Source organism: Ovis aries, chromosome X, assembly GCF_016772045.2.
Source record: "Ovis aries strain OAR_USU_Benz2616 breed Rambouillet chromosome X, ARS-UI_Ramb_v3.0, whole genome shotgun sequence".
Lineage (NCBI taxonomy): Eukaryota > Metazoa > Chordata > Mammalia > Artiodactyla > Bovidae > Ovis > Ovis aries.
Window position 1 is genome coordinate 129,729,288 of NC_056080.1, and position 22,014 is coordinate 129,751,301.

Genomic DNA, 22,014 nt, shown 5'->3' on the forward strand with positions numbered 1-22,014 from the left:
TACATAATGAAAATGTAAAATTTTTAAAAAGACAAACATAGTAAATTTAAATAATTACCACTAATGTAGCTTTAAAATCTGCTGTGAGCTTTCATTTAGTCAATAATAACTGTGCCAGTGTCATAAAGCCCTCAGTCTTTTTAAAAGAATTTGAATGTACAAATATTGAATCTAGAAATATTAAAAATTGCAACTCAGTTCAGCAAAAAATATCATGTGTGTGGAGAGAATGAGTGCTCAAGTAATAAAGCAAATGGTGTAAAATGTTAATAGTAGGTGATTTGGGATAAAGGGTATATGAGTGCTCTTTGAACTCTATTTATGTTGGCAGCTTTTCTAGAAGCTTGAACTTATTTCTAAATAAGTTAAAATGAAGGAACAGACATGGACTGACATAGTGACATAAGTGAAAATGGACAGTGTGCTTAGAAATAAATGTGGGGGAGTACCATATTTTATCTTGACTAAAAAAGTGGGAGAGTACCATAGTTTATCCTCTTCTTTTCAGCTTATAAACTGAAGTCATTATCTAAATAATGGTTTTTTGTATTCTGAGAGCTAGCCTTTAAGTAGAACCAACTGCTCTTCTACTTTTCCTTCCCTGGTGCAGACTCTGTGCTCCCTGTCACTGAATCTACAAGCAGAGTACTGACCCACCACATCCAGGTCTGCAGAGGGATCAGACATGGGAATGCAACTGCAGCAATTCTGGACCAGCCATTTTTTGTTGACCTTGCTGGCAAATGCTTTCTGATCTCATAATGCTTACAGCCATGTCTTTAACTTCTCTGATATTCCATGAGGAATCCCCACAGCCAGGATCTATAGTCGGATCATTATAAATGACAATTTTGGTTTGGTAAGGAAGGAGGTGCATGTAGAGATCATTACATGATATCATCTAGAAGGGAAAAACTGCAATGTATGTCACCTTGGAAATCCTCAAAATTCCAGAGTGAAAAATAAATATTGGGCCATTAGGCAATGTCTCTGTGAATTTCAGATCCAAAGTGTTGCCAATAACAAACATGCCACCAATAACACAAACTCATCAAATGTCCCAGTTGAAAATCACTTTTACTTATTGTTGGTATTATTATCGTCATCAGCATCATTATCATTAGCACAAAACTAAATCCACTAATAAAACAAAAATCACACCCTAAAGGCAGATGTCTTCATGACAATGAATCAATAACATTATCTTCATGTACAAGGGATAGCACCCTGAGGATTAAGACCATATCACAGCTTGATAATCAATTCAATAATTCAGCCAACATTATTGAGCACCTAGGCACAATGGGAGATTTAAAAACATATACAAGAATCCCTGCTTTCAAGGAGTTTTACAGTCTAGTAGGAGGTATTGAAGAACATCAAGAACAGAGGACCACATGAGTTCAGTGACATAATGGAATCAGTGCCACGTATGAAGTGTAATTGGAGAGAGACATCACAAGAGATTAACGTCACATTCACTTAGGGGCAATCACATTCAGTAAGAGCAATCACATTCAGTAGGGGCAATCAGAAGAGGCTCCTTACAGAAGGTGGCATCTGAGCTGGGCTTTGAGGAACTGGAAGGATTTTGGTGGACTGGCATGTAGAGAACAGGTGTTGGAGGCGGAGAAGACAGAGTGGGCCAAAGCATGGCTATGGCATGTCTGAGGAGAGAACAATACTCCCGTTTGGCTAGGGTATGGGATCTGTGTTAGTGGGAATGGTGTGATAATATGCTACAAATTTTATGGGGGCCATATTTTGAATGGCTTTAAATGACAGGCTACAATTTCAGATCTTTAACTTATGTCACAGTAATTATATTTATCCATGGCAATAAAATATGCAATTATTGATGAAGAGATATAGTCATTTCAGTTCCAGATTTCTTAGGGAAACTCAAGTGGTTGCTAGGCAATGTTATTGACTTGCTATCAGAAATGTCCCAGCGTGTAACACCAATCCAATAGTAGAATTTTCTATTCTGCATGTAACTAAACTTCTTCCCTCAAAGTCTATTCTTTGCATCCATCCAGGGACCACACTTCTTCCCATTCCCACCAGCTCTTGTGGCATCTGATCAGTTGAGGCAAGTCTAATTCAGGATTTCCAGCCACAACCAGTACCCTGAAACTAGCACCTACAACTTTGAAAAGGGAGAGTGCTGGTGGCAGGGGTAGTGAACAGTGTCATGAAAACGTAGCCATCTGAAAAGTCTCTGGAATCCCCATACCAAGAGTCAAGCTTAGTTCTCTGAAACTGGAATTCCTGGTCCTCCACTCAGTTTGGCCCAGAAGACAACTGGAGGGGTCCCAGAACTCACAGTGTCTGATTAAGGTCATCTTTTAGAGTTTCCTCTTAACGTCAGCAAATTCCTTAAAGGAATGATATTTCATACAGGTGACATGTTACTTAAAGCCTTCCTGGGTCTGCTTGAAGCTGTGGATAAACAGGGGTGAATTTCTTTTTCTAACCAAGGAACTCTGTTGGGTTTTGTCTTTACACAGTAGGCTGGTAGTTGGAACCTTCTTGAGTGTACTGACAGTTGAAAGATTTTGAAGAATAGTTGTATTAGGTGACCAAGCCAAAGAAGTAAGCTATTTAAGCCACCCCAGGAAGGCTTAGAATAACAAGTTGCCATGGCCACACCACACTGCCTGCAGCCGGTCAGTCTTTCAGCTCTTTCCTGGAATGATACTTCCTCTGCAGGAAGTCATGGATAGCAGTAGTGAGGCCCCAGGTTACACTGGACCTTAGGATGACCAGGGAACCTCCCCGGTAAATCAGAAATACCTTTCGGCCCCGAGTGTCCCACACATCCTGGATAGAGGCCCATAAGCTTGGCATGCTCTGCCAGCCAATGTGGGACTGCATATTGGCAACCAGCACAATCAGAGGATACAGAACCAGGCAGGTGATTGTTCCATTGACACTCCCAGACACCAAGGCAGGAACCCAGTGGGGCAGGCCTTGCTCTGCCAAGCTATTCTGGATGGGATCCTTGAAGGAGAAATACAGAGCACTCCCCAGGCTGTTCCTGAGAAGGACAGGCCAGAAACCGCGATAGTAACCCTGCGACAGCCGGCCCCAAAGCCCATAAGAGTGAAATTCCTTGAGAATGCTGAACGTGCTGGGAAAGCGAGCTTGCTTGCGACCATCCTGGAGCACATTTTGCACCCTCTCAAAGGGGCTAAGTGCCACAGCCTCCACCACACCAGACATAAGCCCTGCAGCCCAGCGGTTCCCCAGGGAGTGTGGCCCATCAGGGGAGAGAAAACACAGCATGCTATCGTAAGTCCCAAACAGCAGAGTCCCTTGCAATGTCTTGGAGAGAAGAGGTGGATAGATTCCCCGGTAGAAGTATTGAGGGCCTTCATGCCAAAGCTGCCGCACAGCCTCTGACACCGCCACAGCATGGATCTGTTGCCGGAACACAACCTTATAGATAGGAAAGGTCAGAAAAGTAGACATAAAGTTGGAAACGGCACCAAGGGCGTAGGCGTGGGAGTGCCAGCTTCTCTTTCCTGCAGGCTCTTTTCGTGTCCAGTGCTGAAGCTCCTTCCCGGCAGAGTGGTTTTGTTCCCCCATGCTGAAGATACCTGGGTGCAGATGGGAGAAACTGGCAAGAGTGGAAAAAAAGAAGTTAGACTGACCAATGAAGTCTTTTGGCAAGCATCTTCATTGCTTAGTTATAAACAGAGGCTCAAGAAACTCTGCTCTAAAGAAACAAGTAATTCTCTGGGCCCTTTTCTGAGAAATATGCACACTCTTAAGAAAGAATTCCTCCACCTTACATTAAAACAAAGGCAATTAGTTTTGCTGAACACAGTCGCCTCTAGGGTGTTTTTCTGACCCAGCAAATTTTCTCATATTCAAAGAAGGTTGAAGAATGAAGAAAATAAAATTAGTGAAGTAGGGCTCCCCATCCTTACTGCATTCACCATATGAAACTTTGCATTTGATAAACTGCTAAAATAATAAGTTGCTCTTCCCATTCCAAAAAGTGGCACTATCTTGTACAGGCAGAAAGGCATTCAAAGGTTGTAGTCCAGTACTTTCTCTAAAAGATGGTAGTAAATTTAGGGAGCAGGGAAGCTCCTTGCTTCTTTTTTTGTAGATTCTTGATGGAGTGCTAGCTGTTTCATGGCAACACCTCGCTCCCCTCTCCCAATTGAGGAACAGAAAGAGTAACTATTCCTGGAAGTTTAGCAAGAAAAGACTCCATACATGACAGTTTCTGAGCTTAACCTTGTAGACCTGTTGCTGTATTAACAGTGCAGGTGTTCTCAATGTACAGGCTATTGACATTTGGGGCCAGATAATTCTTCATCACAGGTGCCCACCCTGTGTGTCGTATGATGTTTAGTGGTATCCTATGGCACAAGTTGTGACCTACCCAGTTATAGCAAGAGGAGGCAACCCACTCCAGTATTCTTGCCTGGAGAATCCCCAGGGACAGAGGAGCCTGGCGAGCTACAGTCCACAGGGTGGCAAAGAGTCGGACATGACTGGGTGACTAAGCACAGCACAGCACAGCTATAACAAACAAAAATACCTAAGGACATTACCTTATGTCCTTGGGGTGACGGAAGAAGATAAAATTGCCCTGCTTTAGAGCCACTATACTAGAGGGAAGAGGCTGTGCAAAGATTCCAAGCTATTGCTCCTACCTGGGAGTAGTCTGGGAGCAGATGGAGTAGTATGAAAGGTAACTGGGAAGCCAGGGCCCATGAAAAAATTTTGGGTGATCTGAGAACCTGAGGGAGTTGTCAGGAAGGAACTAGGGGTGAGAGGACAGGGTGTGCGGCTTGGGAATGGTGTGTGGAGAGGAACAGGAAGTGGTGTGGTGGGGGAGAGGGGGAGAGGGGCACAGGGTGCCATGTCTGGGCATCAGACTCACATTTAGATGGACAGGAAGCCTGGTAGAAACTGCAGACCCAGAGGTTTCACACAGAACCCTGGGCTGTGTAGTCCCTAGAAGCGAGGGCTATTGGAGCTCTAGTTACACTAGCCCATCTGATAGGGACAAAGGGGTCACCAGGCTGAGGAACTGGGGGTGGGCTAGAAGCCAGGCCCGGCAAGAAGCCCACTGCAGCCTTCCCTGGGCTGCCGCACTCAAGAACTTGCCTTGAAATGCATCTCCTTCCAGAATGACCCCCATAAGCTTCTCCCTAGCTTCTTGCTCCTGCTCCATCCACAGTCTACTATCTGACCTTACAACCACACCCCTCTCAAGCCACAGTCTGTCTAAGGGGAGGGAGTAGAGGCTCAGCCTCCTGTACTCTGCCACCAGCCCTCCCCTACCCTCAGCAGTTCGCAGGCCCTTAAGCCTCACCTCCTTAACCCTCATGGCCAAGAGGCTGGGAAGGCTCCTCTGTTTTGGACCCTTTAGCTGAGAACTGGCCAGGAGCACAGGCTCAAGAGGCCCACTCCTTGCTTCCTTCCAGGGCACTCCTGGGCCCATGGTAGCCCCCTCCATGTCTCAGGAGCCAAAGTGGACCCCTCTCCTTGGAGTGGAGCTCCAATCAGGCCCCCAAAGCCACAGGGGAGCCCAAAATTACCCAGCTATCCTACCAAGGATTTCTCTCCAAGTTTTATCTGCATCTGCATAAGGATGGGTGGTAAGGGAAGCGTTTGTCCCCTCTTCTATCTCAGAATGCAGTAATGTTCCACTTCCTCCCCACATTTTCCTGAGTAACCTGTAAACATGTGTTGCTTGACTGTAAGGCAGGCCGATTTAGCAGAAAGAAAACTGGGCTAGAATTTGGCAGACCACAATTCTCAGTGCCAGTTCTCTTTTCAACTTCTTGTGTGACCTTTAGAAATATATTAACATCTTGGAGCCTCAAGCATCTCAATTATGAAATGAGCAGACACTGAGGGGTAGGGTCGGGGGGATGCTCTCTAGGCATCCTCATACTGTGCATGTGGCAGGGGGTTGATGGAGAGGAATTCAGGCCAATATTTGATAGAGGAATTGTGCTTTTCCATCCCTGGTTCCTTCTGTTTTGACCAGTCTTTTTCAGGGATTAAAAGTGAACAATAATTTAGAAACACCTTACCTGAAATATCTGTCATAATTTTATAAATCTAACTCATCCTGTTTTATGGGGGAGAGGGAGTCAATTTTTCTCCCATGTATTTCCCTGTTAAAATGCCAGCCTTTGGGAGCAGACAGTCCTGAGTCTGAATTCTGCCTCCACCATTTGCTTAGCTGTATGACCTTAGGCAAGACACTTCACTCAGTCTCAATTTCTTTGGCTACAGACGAGGGACAAGAGACCTCCCTCAAAAGGTTGTTGTAAAAAATAAAAAATAATAAAAAAAAAGGTTGTTGTAAAGAATAACAAAATGACATAAAGTGGTTGACCATCCATGGCATGGTGGCCTCAGCCAACTGTATTTTTTTTAAAGATGTTTCCCCACCTCACACCTATGCGGATGCTGCACATGCTCCTGCAGCACACTCAGAACCATTTAAAGTGGTATGGTGGGACAAATCCAGTGTTCACATGGGAGGCGAGGAAGACCTTTCTTCTGTGAATGCAAAGGTGTTATAAAAGAGGGAGGAGGGAGGGGGGTTCAGGATGGAGAACATGTGTATACCTGTGGCAGATTCATGTTGATGTATGGCAAAACCAATACAGTATTGTAAAGTAATTAACCTCCAATTAAAATAAATAAATTTATATTTAAAAAAATTAAAAAAGCAATCCTGGACAGCCTGGCCCCTTACACAAGAATTCCAAAGTAGGGGCCTCAGAACAAGCCTGGAGTCAGCCTAGAGCAGTTGCCCCCGGGCCCTGTGATGTATCTCCTATGTTTATAACCTTGTAAGATGGGTGGAAAGGATTCCAGACTCCCCTGGATTGTCTAGCCCAGATGCACAGCCTGCATGATCACGCCAGGATCCAGCCCTATATGTGTCCATTCATTCCAGGCATCCCTCTGCCAGTCCTTTGGTCTGCTCACAAACACATAACAATCACTGTGGGTAAGTCACTGTGAAGTAGGGGTGAACAGGACTTGGTACCAGCCCTGGAGGGCTTGGGAATCTAGTGAGGGAGACAGGTCAACCACGAGCTAAACTATACTGGAAGGCAAAACAACGCTTATGCTAATCAAGGACAGAGCAGAACATAAGAGCAATATATTTCACCTAGCATAGGGAAATATCCAGGGGGTCTTCCCAACCCAGGGATCGAACCCAGGTCTCCAACCCAGGTCTCCCGCATTGCAGGTAGATTCTTTACCAGCTGAGCCACAAGGGAAGTCCAAGAATACTGGAGTGGGTAGCCTATCTCTTCTCCAGAGGATCTTCCTGACCCAGGAATCAAACCAGGGTCTCCTGCATTGCAGGCAGATTCTTTATCAACTGAGCCATCAGGGAAGCCTCTTGATGTAAGTGAAAGAGGAGAGTGAAAAAGCTGGCTTAAAATTCAGCATTCAAAAAATGAAGATCATGACATCTGGTCCCAACACTTCATGGCAAATAGATGGGGAAACAGTGAGAGACTTTATTTTCTTGGGCTCCAAAATCACTACAAATGGTGACTGCAGCCATGAAATTAAAAGATGCTTTCTCCTTGGAATAAAAGCTATGACAAACCTAGATAGCATATTAAAAAGCAGAGACATCACTTTGCTGACAAAGGCCCATATAGTCAAAAGCTATGGCTTTTCCAATAGTCATGTATGGATGTGAGAGTTGAACCATAAAGAAAGCTGAGCACTGAAGAGTTGATGCTTTTGAACTGTGGTGTTGGAGAAGACTCTTGAGAGTCCCTTGGACTGCTAGGAGATCAAAGCAGTCCATCCTAAAGGAAATCAGTCCGGAATAGTCATCAGAAGGACTGATGCTGAAGCTGAAACTCCAATATTTTGGCCACCTGATGTGAAGAACTGACTCACTGGAAAAGATCCTGATGCTGAGAAAGATTGAAGGCAGGAGGAGAAGGGGATGACAGAGGATGAGATGGTTGGATGGCATCACTGACTTGCTGCACATGAGTTTGAGCAAGCTCTGGGAGTTGGTGATGGACAGGGAGGCCTGGCATGCCGCAGACCATGGAGTCACAAAGAGTTGGACATGACTGAGTGACTGAACTGACTGACTGAGCATAGGGAGCAGTCTAAAATTTCTCTGAGAGGGGGCATCTGACTTGATTCTTGACCCACGTGCAGGTTCTAGTTAGAGAAGGAGTAAGGGCAGGAGTTCTAGGCTGAGGAAGCGGCCTAAAGCACAGATGCCTAAAAGCATGAGTCGCACCCGGTTCTGGATGCAGGCTGAGGGAAGGAGAGAGATCTGCGGCTGACAGAGAAAGTCAGTTTATAATGAGGGCCTTATTTGTTTGCCCCACTGCAGTGTATTATAGCATAAAGATACAGGCTGTAGAATCAGATAGCCCTGGGTTTGAATTTCACTGCTCCACTTTATGACCTTGGCCAAGTCTCTTCCACTCTCTGAACCTCAGGTACCCTTACCTGTAAAATGATTGTCATGAAGCTTGCATGAGATGAAGTATACAAAATACTTAGTCAAAATACTTAGTATGGTACCCAGTATACAAGTTGATCTATACATTATATTAGTAGTTGTATTTTAAAAATGAGATCCCAGGAATATAGGTAAGATGACAACATTGCTCTAAAGGCCGAAATCAGTCTAATAAACTGGGTCATCTGCAGAGTGCATTTTAAATTGTTTGTTGGAAATGAACCTATCTATGAAACAGAGAGAATCAAGAATATAGAAAACAGACTGGTAGGTGCCAAGAGGGAAGGAGTTGGGGAAGGGATGGAGTGGGAGGTTGGAGTTAGCACATGTAAGCTTTTATATATAGTATGGATAAACAACAAAGTCCTACTGTATGCTGCTAAGTCACTTCAGTCATGTCTGACTCTGTGCGACCCCATAGACGGCAGCCCACCAGGCTCCCCCGTCCCTGGGATTCTCCAGGCAAGAACACTGCAGTGGGTTGCCATTTCCTTCTCCAATGCATGAAAATGAAAACCGAAAGTGAAGTCACTCAGTCGTGCCGGACTCTCAGTGACCTCATGGACTGCAGCCTATCAGGCTCCTCCGTTCATGGGATTTTCCAGGCAAGAGTACTGGAGTGGGGTGCCATTACCTTCTCTGGTCCTACTGTATACAGCACTGATAACTCTATTCAGTATCCTATGAAAAAATATAATGGAAAATAATATTAAAAGAATGTGCATATATATATATACATATATATATACACACATATACATACATACATATACATACATATATGTGTGTGTGTATATATATATATATATATATGTATATATATATATATGTTTGTGTGTGTATCAGGAGGGCCTAGAGGAGCTATCCCATGTTGAAGGTCAGGAACGGTGGTGGTAAGGCGATACCCCTCCTCCAAGCTAAGGAGTAGCGGCTGTGTTTTGCTGGAGCAGCTGTGAAGAGATGCCCCACGCCCAAGGTAAGAGAAACCCAAGTAAGATGGAAGGTGTTGCAAGAGGGCATCAGAGGGCAGACACACTGAAACCATAATCACAGAAAACTAGTCAATCTAATCACACTAGGACCACAGCCTTGTCTAACTCAATGAAACCAAGCCATGCCCGTGGGTCATGGTGGAGAGGTCTGACAGAATGTGGTCCACTGGAGAAGGAATGGCAAGCCACTTCAGTATTCTTGCCTTGAGAACCCCATGAACAGTATGAAAAGGCAAAATGATAGGATACCAAAGAGGAACTCCCCAGGTCATTAGGTGCCCAATATGCTACTGGAGATCAGTGGAGAAATAACTCCAGAAAGAATGAAGGAATGGAGCCAAAGGAAAAACAATACCCAGTTGTGGATGTGACTGGTGATAGAAGCAAGATCCAATGCTGTAAAGAGCAATATTGCATAGGAACCTGGAATGTCAGGTCTATGAATCAAGGCAAATTGGAAGTGGTCAAACAAGAGACGGCAAGGGTGAACGTCAACATTCTAGGAATCAGCAAACTAAGATGGACTGGAATGGGTGAATTTAACTCAGATGACCATTATATCTACTACGGCGGGCAGGAATGCCTCAGAAGAAATGGAGTAGCCATCATGGTCAACAAAAGAGTCCGAAATGCAGTACTTGGATGCAATCTCAAAAACGACAGAATGATCTCTGTTTGTCTCCAAGGCAAACCATTCAGTATCACAGTTATTCAAGTCTATGCCCCAATCAGTAATGCTGAAGAATCTGAAGTTGAACGGTTTTATGAAGACCTACAAGAGCTTTTAGAACTAACACCCAAAAAAGATGTCCTTTTCATTATAGGGGACTGGAATGCAAAAGTAGGAAGTCAAGAAACACCTGGAGTAACAGGCAAATTTGGCCTTGGAATGCGGAATGAAGCAGGGCAAAGACTAATAGAGTTTTGCCAAGAAAATGCACTGGTCATAGCAAACACCCTCTTCCAACAACACAAGAGAAGACTCTACACATGGACATCACCAGATGGTCAACACCGAAATCAGATTGATTATATTCTATGCAGCCAAAGATGGAGAAGCTCTATACAGTCAACAAAAACAAGACCAGGAGCTGACTGTGGCTCACATCATGAACTCCTTATTACCAAATTCAGACTCAAATTGAAGAAAGTAGGGAAAACCGCTAGACTATTCATGTATGACCTAAATCAAATTCCTTATGATTATACAGTGGAAGTGAGAAATAGATTTAAGGGCCTAGATCTGATAGATAGAATGCCTGATGAACTATGGAATGAGGTTCGTGACATTGTACAGGAGACAGGGATCAAGACGATCCCCATGGAAAAGAAATGCAAAAAAGCAAAATGGCTGTCTGGGGAGGCCTTACAAATAGCTGTGAAAAGAAGAGAGGCGAAGAGCAAAGGAGGAAAGGAAAGATATAAGCATCTGAATGCAGAGTTCCAAAGAATAGCAAGAAGAGATAAGAAAGCCCTCTTCAGCAATCAATGCAAAGAAATAGAGGAAAACAACAGAATGGGAAAGACTAGAGATCTCTTCAAGAAAATTAGAGATACCAAGGGAACATTTCATGCAAAGATGGGCTCGTTAAAGGACAGAAATGGTATGGACCTAACAGAAGCAGAAGATATTAAGAAGAGGTGGCAAGAATACACAGAAGAACTGTACAAAAAAGATCTTCACGACCCAGATAATCATGATGATGTGATCACTAATCTAGAGCCAGACATCTTGGAAAGTGAAGTCAAGTGGGCCTTAGAAATCATCACTACGAACAAAGCTAGTGGAGGTGATGGAATGCCAGTTGAGCTGTTTCAGATCCTGAAAGATGATGCTGTGAAAGTGCTGCACTCAATATGCCAGCAAATTTGGAAAACTCAGCAATGGCCACAGGACTGGAAAAGGTCAGTTTTCATTCCAATTCCAAAGAAAGGCAATGCCAATGAAGGCTCAAACTACTGCACAATTGCACTCATCTCACATGCTAGTAAAGTAATGCTCAAAATTCTCCAAGCCAGGCTTCAGCAATACGTGAACTGTGAACTCCCTGATGTTCAAGCTGGTTTTAGAAAAGGCAGAGGAACCAGAGATCAAATTGCCAACATCCGCTGGATCATGGAAAAAGCAAGAGAGTTCCAGAAAAACATCTATTTCTGCTTTATTGACTATGCCAAAGCCTTTGACTGTGTGGATCACAATAAACTGTGGAAAATTCTGAAAGAGATGAGAATAACAGACCACCTAACCTGCCTCTTGAGAAATCTGTATGCAGGTCAGGAAACAACAGTTAGAACTGGACATGGAACAACAGACTGGTTCCAAATAAGAAAAGGAGTACGTCAAGGCTGTATATTGTCACCCTGCTTATTTAACTTCTATGCAGAGTACATCATGAGAAACGCTGGACTGGAAGAAACACAAGCTGGAATCAAGATTGCAGGGGGAAATATCACTAACCTCAGATATCCAGATGACACCACCCTTATGGCAGAAAGTGAAGAGGAGCTAAACAGCCTCTTGATGAAAGTGAAAGAGGAGAGCGAAAAGTTGGCTTAAAGCTCAGCATTCAGAAAACGAAGATCATGGCATCCAGTCCCATCACTTCATGGGAAATAGATGGGGAAACAGTGGAAACAGTGTCAGACTTTATTTTTTTGGGCTCCAAAATCACTGCAGATGGTGACTGCAGCCATGAAATTAAAAGACGCTTACTCCTTGGAAGAAAAGTTATGACCAACCTAGATAGCATATTCAAAAGCAGAGACATTTTTTGCCAACTAAGGTCCATCTAGTCAAGGCTATGGGTTTTCCTGTGGTCATGTATGGATGTGAGAGTTGGACTGTGAAGAAGGCTGAGCGCCAAAGAATTGATACTTTTTAACTGTGGTGTTGGAGAAGACTCTTGAGAGTCCCCTGGATTGCAAGGAGATCCAACCAGTCCATTCTAAAGGAGATCAATCCTGGGATTTCTTTGGAAGGAATGATGCTAAAGCTGAAACTTCAGTACATTGGCCACCTCATGAGAAGAGTTGACTCATTGGAAAAGACTCTGATGCTGGGAGGGATTGGGGGCATGAGCAGAAGGGGACGACCAAGGATGAGATGGCTGGATGGCATCACAGACTCGATGGACATGAGTGAGTAAACTCTGGGAGTTGGTGATGGATAGGGAGGCCTGGCGTGCTGCGATTCATGGGGTCGCAAAGAGTCGGACACGACTGAGTGACTGAACTGAACTGAACTGATATATATATATACACACACACACACATACATACATACATACATATACATATGTTTGTTCACAGGGTTCTCAAGGCAAGAATACTGAAGTGGTTTGCCATTCCCTTCTCCAGTGGACCACATTTTGTCAGAACTCTCCACCATGACCTGTCCGTCTTGGGTGACCCTACATGGCATGGCTCATAGTTTCATTGAGTTAGACAAGGCTGTGGTCCATAAAAGGAAATCAGTCCTGAATATTCATTGGAAGGACTGATACTGAAAATGAAACTCCAATATTTTGGCCACCTGATGCGAAGAACTGACTCAATGGAAAAGACCCTGATGCTGGGAAAGCCTGAAGGCTTGAGGAGAAGGGGACGGACAGAGGATGAGATGGTTGGATGGCATCACCGACTTGCTGGACATGAGTTTGAGTAAACTCCAGGAGATGGTGATGGACAGGGAAGCCTGGTGTGCTGCAGTCCATGGGGTCACAAAGAGTTGTACCCACCTGAGCGACTGAACTGAACATATGTGCATGCTAACTAGCTTCAGTCACGTCCAACTCTTTGCGACGCTATGGACTGTAGCTCACCAGGCTCCTCTGTCCATGGTAGTCAAGAATACTGGAATGGGTAACCATTTCCTTCAGGGGATCTTCCCAAACTAGGGATGGACCCGTGTCTTCTATGTCTCCTGCATCGGCAGGGGGTTCTTTACTACTAGTGCCACCTGGGAAGCTTTATACATATATGTGTATATATGTGTATATATATATATAGCAATCATTTTGTTGTACAACAGAAATTAACACAAGATGGTAAATAAACTCTATAGCAATTAAAATTGATTTAAAAAATAAAATGAAAGGATTTTTTGTTTAAATTGTTTGTTTGGAAGGCAACACAGAAGAGTTTTCATGGTCTTTGGAGTCTGACACAGCCCCAGACTGGAGTCTCAGTGCCTCTGCTTACAAGGTGTGTTAACCTCCCTGAAACTCGGTTTGCCTATTTACAAAATGGGATAACAATGCCTATCTCAGCATTGCTGAGAAGCTTAAATAAGATAACAAATGGAAAGTCCCTGGCACCAAGAAGGCAGGCAGCCAAGGGCAGCTATTATTGTTTCAACTAATAGCGTTACCTTCATAACTTTCAGTCTTTTAAGGTTTCTTTGTTACAGTTGGAAAATGTGGTGTCATTAGAGCCATGAATTGGGAAGCATTCTCACACACTGATGCCAGAGATCAGGGATACCTTTATCTAACTGGAGCCAGTTCAGCAAATCCTCCTCCCAGCCTTGCACAAAGAGAGCTTCACTTTGTTCTAAGGGCCCAGTCAAGGCACTGGCATACAATCTTTCTCTTTCCACTATTTTTTGTTAGAGCTACAGGATCTATTCTTTGTCCTACTTGATCCCACCCCCACCAACTCCAACTGTAGATCACCTACTTTGGCAGTGAAGCCAATTAAAACACAGAATAAGAGTCTGCAAGAGACCCGGGGTCAGGTGTCATGATATTGGGGAGCAGAGCAAGAGTCTGAAGGAAATCCAAGAGCTGTGCCAGCATCACCCCTGATTATATGAGGTGAGCCTTCACTCTACTTCCTACATCCTCCACCCTCCATCCCCTTGCTACTGTTGCACCCATGAGAAAGTCCACAGTCCTCAGATGGAAAGTACTTAAGCTCCAAATTTGTACTGTTTACTCCAAGGAACTCTATGTATTGAGGTAGCCAATGAGAAGGCAGAAAGGAACAGGTAAAGTTCCTTGGCAGGTTGAACACAACCCAACAGCAATCACAAGACATCAGATTATTCACTTACTTCCAAACATCAGGAATCAAGAACAAGTCCGGAAGGGGGCCTCCTAACCACAATCTACAGAAGGGAAGTAAGACCTGCTCTTCAAGAACCAGAAGTCACGGAAAATGGTGCAGATTTCTCTGTCACGGGCTTCACGGCCCATTCACTCTGGACAGCCCTGCATGCTGTTTCCATGGAGTTGCTCCTTCTCTGCAGCCAGTGATTCCAAATCCAGCAAAGGAGAGGTCCCCTCAAGAGCTCACAGAAGGGCAACCTAGCAACGTGTCCTCAAGCCAGGAAATGAAAGAGCTATATCAGCGGCAGAGAGCTGTATTTAGGGGGTTAGATCAAATTATGCTCCGTTTCTCATACTTCTTCCTCACGTACAAGTTGGAAGAGAAAATGTTAGGAAGAAAGATTGTAGGGGAGTGGTTCTTAACCATTTCTGGGCCACAGACTCATTTGAACATCTACAAAGCTGTGGACTCAGAAGAATATACATAGTTGAAATTCTACTCTTCACAAACAATTTCAGGAAGGACCCTAGGTAGGAACCTCTGCTGTCAAGTTATATTTCACAACAGTTACCATATGGAGAGATACATTGGCCACATCTTCATTTACTTATTGCCATAAGCCTAACGTAGTGTCTCTAGCAATGGTTCACAAACCACTCTACACCTCAGAATTAACTACAGCACTGGTTAAAAATATAAATCACCCTCCCCAGCCCTAGTTCTTAGAAAATCTGAATCCCCCAGAGGCAGACGTTAGGAATCTGTATTTCTAACACACTTTTCAAAATGATTCTGAGGCAGCCAGCTTCATACCCATACTGTGGTTAATAGCATGGATTCTGGTGTCAGAGAGATATGATCCAAGTTCTGGCTTCACCTTTTAATTTCAGGCAAGTCATTTTACCTCTCTGAATCTTGTCTCCTTTCAGGTCATAAGCTGTAAAAATAATGTTTTACTGAAAGAAAAAGCAAGCAGCTTGTTGTAGTGTAAAGCAGAGAAAGAAAAAGGCCTCAGTTTTCTTATTCTGTACAATGGGTACCATACAAGTTTCCTACCTCTTCCCCTATCCCTCTTTGTGTTGCCTCTCCAAGCCCTCCCTCAGCACTACCAGCACACTAAGACTGCAGCTGAGCTGGCTTAAGACCACTTTTGTAAAAAAAAAATGCCCTCTAGGCAGCTCCGATGGGCAAAGAGTTGGTATTTGGAAAACAATAGTAAAACCGGATGCTGATATTTACTTGCTGTGTGATGTGGGCAAGCTGCCTAACCTTGTGCCTGTTTCCTCATCTGACAAATGGAGATAATAGTCGTTGCTCGCTAATTCTATATAGCTCCAAATGGGCCTTCCCATCTCCACTTTGGCTTTGGCTTTTCTCAACTAACCCTCAATCTGAGAGTAGCGAGGAGTAGGGGGCAGCCTTTGAAATCAGACTTGTAGACTTGAGTGTAAGCTCTTACCTCTGCACTTCCTAAGCATAGTGACTGGGTGCTTAAGTCCCCTCTCTGTTAAAAGGGCATACTGCTACCTCCTTCGCAAGGCTGTTGAGAAGAATAAACGAGTTGTCCGTGCAAGCCCATTTGCACGTAGAAAGCGCTCGGTAAATGCTTTTTCCCCCTTCCCTCTGTACAAAGGTGAGGAACTTTCACTGTTCGCTTGATGTCTGATCCACCTCGTGTTGAAGACATCCGGTCTCAAAGCGTGGAGGACAGCAGAGGTGGAAGAGGTGAAAGAGAAAGAAAGCGAGGGGCAAGCAGCAAACTCACGGTAAAATGCCAATCGGCAGGGTCCGAGAGTCCGAGCTGCACTTGACACCGCACCGGCTTCCGCGCCTGTGTGCCGCAGCCCCCGCCGGCCAGCTACTCCTTTTTGCTAGCAATGGCCCTGAGCAGGAGGCTGCGCGGGGAGGCCGCCCCCTCGCCCCGCTGATTGGTCTCGCCAACCGACTCATCATGCTCTTTGTCTCAACCCGCAGAGGTTAAAAGAAGCGGCGGCTGCTGGGAGCGCCCAGCGAGTGGGCGGGGACGGCCGCTGCTGCCTTGGGAACCGAGCTGCCTCGACTCAGCTACCCAAAGCTGGGTAAAGAGGCTCTGTCTGGAGGCTCCGAGTTGGTTAGCGGTTGAGGAGGCGTCATCCTTTTCCCCTGCAAGGCCACGACGACCGGAAGGGGGCATCCACCCCTGTCCACGCCGGAGCATTCGCTATCCACCGGCCGAGAACAGGTAAAGAAAAAGGGCGCGATTGCCTGTCCTGGAGAGAGGAGGGAAGAGCTCCATCACGATTGGGCGGCTCTCTACCGAATCGCGAGGGCTGAAAGGCAGCCAAAGGAGCACTCCAGCGGCCCGGCTGTGCAGAGACGGGAGTGGGTTCCACTGAATGATGCCAAATGGGTAGGATTTGCCTAGATTAACAGGAGGACGTTTTCAGGGGGATAGTTAGGGGGCGGGAAGCAGGGGGGATCACAAGCTGTCTGCCTTGAACCCCCTTTGCATCTCCTGATCCCTTCCTGGTGAGGCATATGTGGGTGTGTGTGTCCAACTCCCATTCCCTCTCTCCGTGGCAGGCCACCCAATTCGAATTCGAACTAGATTTCTGTGCGGCTGATTGCCGGGCTGGTAGGACAACGATTTCCCGGAGTGGGTTCGGGGGTACGTAATAGGGAGTCGCTTTGGCTTGTATTCACAAGGTGGGAGAGGGAATTCTCCGTCTGACTACTGTGGAGGGAGGGGTCGAGGGAGCGAGATGAGGGATGAAACTCCTTCTAACCCTTCCCTCCCTGCTTTGCCCTCCGCCATGGCCTGAAGACGGATCTGCAATCTCTCGTGGACAGAGGTCAACCTACCTAGGAATCCAGCTTTCTAACGGCAAGCTGTTGTTGCAGAAACGGATAGTGAAATAAAGGCGTGCACTTGTTTCCAAGCTCATATAGGAATCTGGAAAATAACGGGGGAAACTTTGAGAAGGGGGTGTGATTGTGACCTGAAACCGTCAGTTGCATGGAGATCTTATTGGCTACCACAAATCTGTGAGACTTAGACCACTGCCTTCTATTTTGAGAGCCCAATATGGGCTCTAAGCACTATTTCACCTAGAATTCTAAGCCGCTGTTGCCTTTCTTCCTGGAGGATTCTCCGGATAGTTGTAGATCAGAAAAGCACCCTGCTAGCACGGGAACGCCCATTAACTCCTGAAGGTTGTAATTGCCAGTTTCCTGCAGGATATTTTCAGGGCAGTAACCCAATGGAAAATGTACCCACAGGGTGTTCAGGAACATAAAGGAAGCGACTGCAAACTGCTTCCATGCAGTCTACTACCTTACTAACCTTTCCCCCTCTCCTTTTCTTTACAGACCCTACTGAGATACAAGGAAGATGGAGCCCAGGAATGTTGCTTTGGGGATTTCTCCTGCAGATTAGGCTTTTCTAGAAAGACTGAGCATTTTGTTACATTCATATAGACGATCATCGTCAGTCATGGCCAGCATCATTGCACGTGTGGGTAACAACTGGCAGCAGAATACAGCCTTGCCACCCTGGGCCCATTCCATGTTGAGGTCCCTGAGGGGGAAGGGGAGTCTTGGTCCTTCAAGGGTCAACATGGCAGAAGGAAAGATGAAATTGTTCTCTGGGAGGGTGGTGCCAGCCCAGGAGGAAGAAACCTTTGAAAACTGGCTGATACAAGTCAACGGGGCCCTGCCAGATTGGAATATGTCTGAATAGGAAAAGCTCAAGTGCTTGATGAAAACCCTGAGGGGCCCCGCACGGGAGGTGATGCGTTTACTGCAGACAGCCAACCCCAACCTCAGTGTGGCAAATTTCTTGCATGCCATGAAGTTGGTGTTGGGGATTCTGAAAGCAGTGTCACTGCCCATAGCAAATTTTTTAACACCTTGCAGGCACAAGGGGAGAAAGCCTCCCTTTATGTGATCCGTTTAGAAGTGCAGCTCCAGAATGCTATTCAGGCGGGGATCATAGCTGAGAAAGATGCAAATCAGACACGCCTGCACCATCTCCTTTTAGGGGCTGAGCTGAATGGGGACCTGTTCTTCAGGCTGAAGAATCTTCTCAGGATGTATGCAAATGAGCAGGAGTGTCTCCCCAGTTGCCTGTAGCTAATCAGGACAATAAGGGAGGAAGAGGATTGGAATGATACTTCTATGAAACGGAAGTGGCCCAAAAGATCTGAGCTAATCATGGAGAGGGCAGTAAGCCCCACGGCATTTCAGGGCCCCCAGTCAAGAGCCATCAGCACTGCTGATTGTGATGTGATAGAAGTAGATGATACCCTTAATGGCTTACATGAGGATGTGATCCTGGTGGAGTCTCAGAACCTTCCACTTACATCCATAGGTGCCCCTCCCCTCAGGGTCAGGGCCAGACTTCAGGATCAAATACTGGTCATTGATTCCCTAAACAATTCTCAAGCTCAATCTCCTTCTACCAGTGGTGGTTCTGCATATAAGAATGATGGTCCTGGGGATATACATAGAGCCAGGAAGAGAAAATATACTGTGGTGAGGAGGGCCACTCAAAGGAAACCAGTGACAGTAAGAGCAACAAGGCCCAGGTGTTTTGAGAATCTGATCATCACCCTGCAAGAGCTGACACATACAGAGGAGGAGACATCAAAAGAGATCCCAGGCAAACACAGTGACCTCTCTGAGCCACAGTAAGGTGCTAGACCCAGCCCTAAGGGAACACTTAACTGTATTCAGAGACTGCTGATGGGGAAAACTAGGGTAGGCTGGGGGAGGCTTCTATGTGCATGAATTAATCCACAAAGTGGCTTTCTTTGGGGAAGAAGAGGTTGTAGATACCAGCAAAATGAAGAAGACAGCCTGACCTCTGTCCCTGCTTCTCCCTCCATCTGCCTAAGGGTCTATGTGTGTGTCTATTTCCTTGATGATTTTGTCCCTTTTGAGAAAGGAGTATAAGTTATTGTTAAACCTTCAAGGACCGAAGGAAACTACAAAAACTGAAGTACAAATTACCTGAAACTCCCCACCCTTGCATAACCATTGTCAGTCCTTGGATGAATGGCCTTCTAGATATCTCCCTATTCCTGTGTACCAAGATAGATAGGCTATACAGATAAAAGTGATCAAATATAACTGTTGTTCTATGCTGTGTATTTTTGCACCAAACAATATATGTTGTGGACTTCTATGTCAATTTATAAGCATCAAGTTTTCTGTCTCTGTGTGAGATTACTTTTAGGAATACAGAAGGAAAATAATAAGAAAACTAAATACAGAAGCTATAAATGGGGGAACTCATACTGTGAAGTGGAGTTTTATCAACCTCATTTACAGATGAGGAAAATGTAAGCTGAAAGGAGCTATCTCCCAAAGAGTCCCCTATCACAACTGACCTATGGCACTGAACTAAATCTGTGTCCATTGGACTTACCTGGTGGGCCAGTGGCTTAGACTCTGTGCTCCCAATGCAGGGGGCCTGGGTTTCAATTCCTGGTCAGGGAACTATATCCCATATGCCACAACGAAGAGTTCACATGCCTCAACTAAAAGATCCTGCGTGCTGCAACTAAGACCTTGCACAGCCAAATAAATAAATAAATAAATAAATATATATATATATTAAAAATTATGCCCCAGTGCTTTCTTAGCTAATACATCTTGAGAAATCTGATAACAGACAGGAGAGGGGGTAATAATAGGAAATGGGTGTTGTATTTCAGGGGCTCCACTCCTGTTCACTTTGGGAAGGGGTGGTGTTCCCTTCCCTGAGCAGATTCCTTTAATTGCTACTACTAATGCTTCTGAACAACACCCTGTGGCAACAAGACTACCCTTTGGGTTGACACTACCCTCTGCCTCCCCCTCAACTGCAGAGAAAGCAGCTGCTCATGAGAGTTCAGTACCAGGAGGCTTGGGACGACTCTGGCTTCACCCTAGCTACATACTAGGGGACGCCAGAAGCCCAAGAACTCCCAGCAAACCTCCCTCTGACCCAAGAAATTGAAATCATTGGGGAAAGATGAAAAACCCATCTGGATGCCAGGGCATGTGAAAATACAGGGGACCCCTCCCCCACCACGGGGCAAGATGTAGCTCCAATCAGGCCCCCAAAGCCATGGGGGAGCCCAACATTCTCAGACTCTTATAGGCTTATAGCCTCCATCCTATCCTCTAAATCTGCCCTTGGAAGGAATCTGCCCTCTATTTATCCAAGATTAAAATATCACTCCTCTTTCTACTCACCTTTTCTCAATTTTACTCCATAATCACTTATTGACTGATTTACACAAATTAAGTTTATGCCGTCATTTCTCTCTGGGACCAGGCAGAGTATAAAGAAAAATAAATAAATGCTACACCAACCAATGCCCTCCTTTACAGTGGAGTTAGCTTGGGGATTCAGTATAGACCACTTCTTTGATAACCTCTAATTCATCCCCCCTTTCTTCCAGCCTCTATCCTCTTCTATGTCATTTAAAGCTGAAATTGTCTTAAATTTTATTTCTACAAAATGATGCAAATCTGTGAGTTTATTTCATTTCACATGACACTGGCTTTTATTTTATGCAAGAAGCATGTATTTTCCCTGTTTGGAATACATGGGAGACAGGGGGATTCAGATCAGACTGAGGGTAATAGCCAAAAGAAAGCTTTTAGATAATTTTTTGTCTGATAGGTTTCATTTAAGATTATGGGTTTTCTTCCTTTCTTTCTCCCTAATCTTATTAGATGCTGCGAGATGAAATGAGTTTTGCCAGGAGATGCTAGCCTTTGAAATACCTTCTTTTGCATTATCTCCCTCCTTCTAGATATGATCTTCTCTGACACCCCAGTCTCATAGTTTCCCCTTCTAAGATCTTTTTGATGCCTCTCAGTCTTCTTTGCTGCAACTTCTTTCTATTCCTGACTGTTCCATAATAATAGTGACAGAAATTAAAATCACCACAACTGTGACTTACTAAAAGCATATTAGGTGTCAGGAACTCCTGTTCTAAGCCCTTTAATGGAATATAGCTCTTTAATCTTCATAGCAATCTCAGAGGGTAGCTATCACTATTTCTAATTTACTATTAATATTAATTACTATTAACTGCCACATATTTCTGGAGAAGGAAATGGCAACCCATTCCTGTATTCCTGCCTAGAGAATCCCATTGACAGAGGAACCTGGCAGATCATGGGGTCACAATGAGTTGGACACAACTGAGCAACTGAGCATGCATGCACACCACATATTTCAGATGAGGAAACAAGCTGGAAAGGTAGGAAATGACCTAGGATCATGCAGCTAGTTCATGATGAACCGCGGATGACGCTCCTGGTTGGCTGACTCCAAAGCTTATTCAGGTTAGCTCTCAGGCACTGTCCTGTGTGATGCAGATGTGGTCACTATCTGTGCATGACACATGAGGAGGCTGAGGTCTACGCACAGGAAGTGATTAGCCAAACGTCATAAGAGTAAGTGGCTTGTGTGTAACACTCAGGGATGGAATCTTT

At 45.0% G+C, this 22,014-nt stretch overlaps 2 protein-coding genes across 7 annotated transcripts in view; one reads left to right on the forward strand and one right to left on the reverse strand.

Moving 5' to 3' along the window:
- Window positions 1-1,058: 1,058 nt before the first annotated feature.
- SLC25A53 (solute carrier family 25 member 53) overlaps window positions 1,059-22,014 on the reverse strand; it is a 57,445-nt gene continuing 36,489 nt past the window's right edge. For 5 of the 6 annotated variants that reach the window (XM_042242070.2, XM_042242068.2, XM_060407599.1 and 2 more), the window contains one exon: window positions 1,059-3,622. In XM_042242070.2, coding sequence (XP_042098004.1) covers window positions 2,671-3,591 — 921 coding nt within the window. In that variant the 5' untranslated portion in view covers window positions 3,592-3,622 and the 3' untranslated portion in view covers window positions 1,059-2,670. Of the gene's footprint in view, window positions 3,623-16,306; window positions 16,421-22,014 lie in introns of those variants that run through there. The other variant, XM_004022470.4, reaches the window with a different exon arrangement.
- On the forward strand, window positions 16,552-19,725 carry ZCCHC18 (zinc finger CCHC-type containing 18). Its single transcript, XM_042242067.2, is given in 5 exon segments — window positions 16,552-16,762; window positions 17,104-18,377; window positions 18,380-19,042; window positions 19,045-19,109; window positions 19,111-19,725. Coding segments are annotated over 4 exon segments (1,194 nt in total). The 5' UTR covers window positions 16,552-16,762; window positions 17,104-18,013; the 3' UTR covers window positions 19,213-19,725.